Source organism: Eimeria tenella, genomic scaffold, assembly GCF_000499545.2.
Source record: "Eimeria tenella Houghton genomic scaffold, Eth_scaff3646, whole genome shotgun sequence".
NCBI lineage: Eukaryota > Apicomplexa > Conoidasida > Eucoccidiorida > Eimeriidae > Eimeria > Eimeria tenella.
The window spans coordinates 1-2317 of record NW_013544580.1 but is presented as its reverse complement, the minus strand read 5'-3'; the positions used below and the strand labels follow the sequence as shown (position 1 = coordinate 2317).

Here is a 2317-nt window from a genome sequence, read left to right as displayed (position 1 = left end):
TAGGGTTTGGGGGTTGGGGGTTGGGGGTTGGGGTTGGGGGCGCGCGGCGCGGCGGCGAGAGTGGGGCAGGTCGTCGGGCCGCCTGATGGATCGCTCTTATGCTAGGGTTTAGGGTTTAGGGTTTAGGGTTTAGGGTTTAGGGTTTGTGTGCTGCAGTGGTTGGGGACATTCATGGCCAGTACTATGACTTGCTGAAACTCTTAGATGTTGGCGGAGACCCCGACACAACCCAGTACGCAAACCCTAAACCCTAAACCCTAAACCCTAAACCCTAGTTTGAGTTTTGGAGCGCAAGAAGCGCGTCTCTTTGTGCGCGCTTTCCGTCGGCAGTTCGGTTGTTTGCGAGGGTTTAGGGTTTAAGGTTTAGGGTTTAGGGTTTGCGGCGCAGGTACTTGTTTCTGGGGGACTACGTGGACCGGGGGAGCTTCTCAATCGAGGTTTTGCTGCTGCTGTTTGTCTTGAAGCTAAACCACCCTTCTAGGGTTTGGCTGCTGCGCGGAAATCACGAGTGTAGACAAATGACATGTTTTTTTAATTTCCGAGATGAGTGCGAGTGCAAGTTCGACATGGAGGTTTACTACGCCTTTATGGAGGTCAGCCCAAACCCTTTTTTAGGGTTTGCGCCCCCGAGCGCCCAAACGCTTTTTTGCGGTTTGCGCCCGGCTCGCAAGCGCGAGACGCCAAACCCTTTTTTAGGGTTTGCCCGCGCGAGCCCTCAAACCCTGTTTTAGGGTTTGCACGCTCGCGCCGCCGCGCGGCCCGCACGCTCGGGGGTTTGCGCTTTTTTGGGTGGGGGTCTGCAGAGCCTAGGGTTTAGGGTTTAGGGTTTAGGGTTTAGGGTTTAGGGTTTGCGTTGCTTTTCCCTAGAGCTTCGATTCGCTGCCACTCGCGGCAGTCATCAACGGCAAGTTCCTCGCACTTCATGGGGGTCTGAGCCCGGAGCTCAAGGTGGTGAGTGTTTAGGGTTTAGGGTTTAGGGTTTAGGGTTTAGGGTTTAGGGTTTAGGGTTCACTTTTCGGGGCCGTAAGGGGTATGTCGCAGCAGTGGTTTGGCTTCGTATTCCCCCCGCTGGTCTTCGATGCTACCCCGCCCTGCAGGGCTTAGGGTTTAGGGTTTAGGGTTTAGGGTTTAGGGTTTGCGCGCAGCTGAGCCAAATAGGAGGCATAAACAGATTTCAGGAACCCCCAAGAGGAGGTTTATTCTGCGACTTGCTTTGGGCGGATCCTCTCGACGAAGCAAAAGAAGATGCAGACGCTCAGCTCGCGCAAAGCGTCGACGGTAAACCCTAAACCCTAAACCCTAAACCCTAAACCCTAAACCCTAAGCCCCAGGCGCTAGGAGGCGCCGAGCCCCGGGGTTGAAGCCCCGGGCCTCTACGCGCTTGGAGCCCCAAACCCTAAACCCTGGGGAAAGGGCCCTGGGAGATCGCAGCAGCGGGGGCCTTGCTCTGAGGGTTTAGGGTTTAGGGTTTAGGGTTTAGGGTTTGCTGCAGCGACACGAACAGGCCTCGGGGTTTGGGGGTTTAGGGTTTGTGTTGAAGCCTCGTCGTTGTGTGGTTTCACGCATGGCGAGTAGTTCAGCGTGCCGTTGCGCGCCTGCGGGCCCCTGGGGTTTAGGGTTTAGGGTTTAGGGTTTAGGGTTTGCGCAGGCGCGTTTATCCCCAACGACGTGCGGGGCTGTTCTTTTTTCTTCGCCTACTCCGCCGCAAGTTCCTTTTTAGATCGAAATGGACTTTTGTCAATTTTGAGGGCCCACGAGGCCCAGCTCGAGGGCTACAAGATGCACCAGACAAACCTCAAAACAGGGTTTCCCACGGTAGGGTTTAGGGTTTAGGGTTTAGGGTTTAGGGTTTGGGGTTTGGGTTGGGGCGGGGGATTACCTCGAGGGCTACAGGATGCACCAAACAAACCTCAAACAGGGTTTCCCACGGTAGGGTTTAGGGTTTAGGGTTTAGGGTTTAAGGTTTAGGGTTTAGGGTTTGGGCTTTGAGGTTTGGGGGTTTCGGCTAGGGTTTAGGGTTTAGGATTGGGGTTTAGGGTTTAGGGTTTAGGTTTTAGGGTTTTTGGTGCAGGTCATTACGATATTTTCGGCGCCGAATTACTGCGACGTGTACAACAACAAAGGAGCAGTCCTCAAGTTCGAGGTACTTTTTCCCTAGGGTTTAGGGTTTAGGGTTTAGGGTTTAGGGTTTTCAGTAGAGAAGACCTCCTGCAAAACTTCAAGGACTACTTTTGCTTGCCCAGCGATGGCGGCAGCAGCACAAGCAGCGACGACAGCAGCAGCTGCAGCAGCAGCAGCAACCAAAACGGCAGGAGGA

General features: G+C 54.6%; 1 protein-coding gene across 1 annotated transcript; it reads left to right on the top strand.

The window, feature by feature from the left end:
• Positions 1-156: 156 nt before the first annotated feature.
• Positions 157-2158, top strand: ETH_00043830 (serine/threonine protein phosphatase, putative; the record flags this gene model as incomplete). The annotated part of the gene is made up of 6 exons (XM_013379617.1): positions 157-232; positions 389-593; positions 868-951; positions 1146-1278; positions 1649-1815; positions 2072-2158. Coding segments are annotated over 6 exons (752 nt in total), but the record flags the coding sequence as incomplete, so codon positions are not given.
• Positions 2159-2317: the final 159 nt, after the last annotated feature.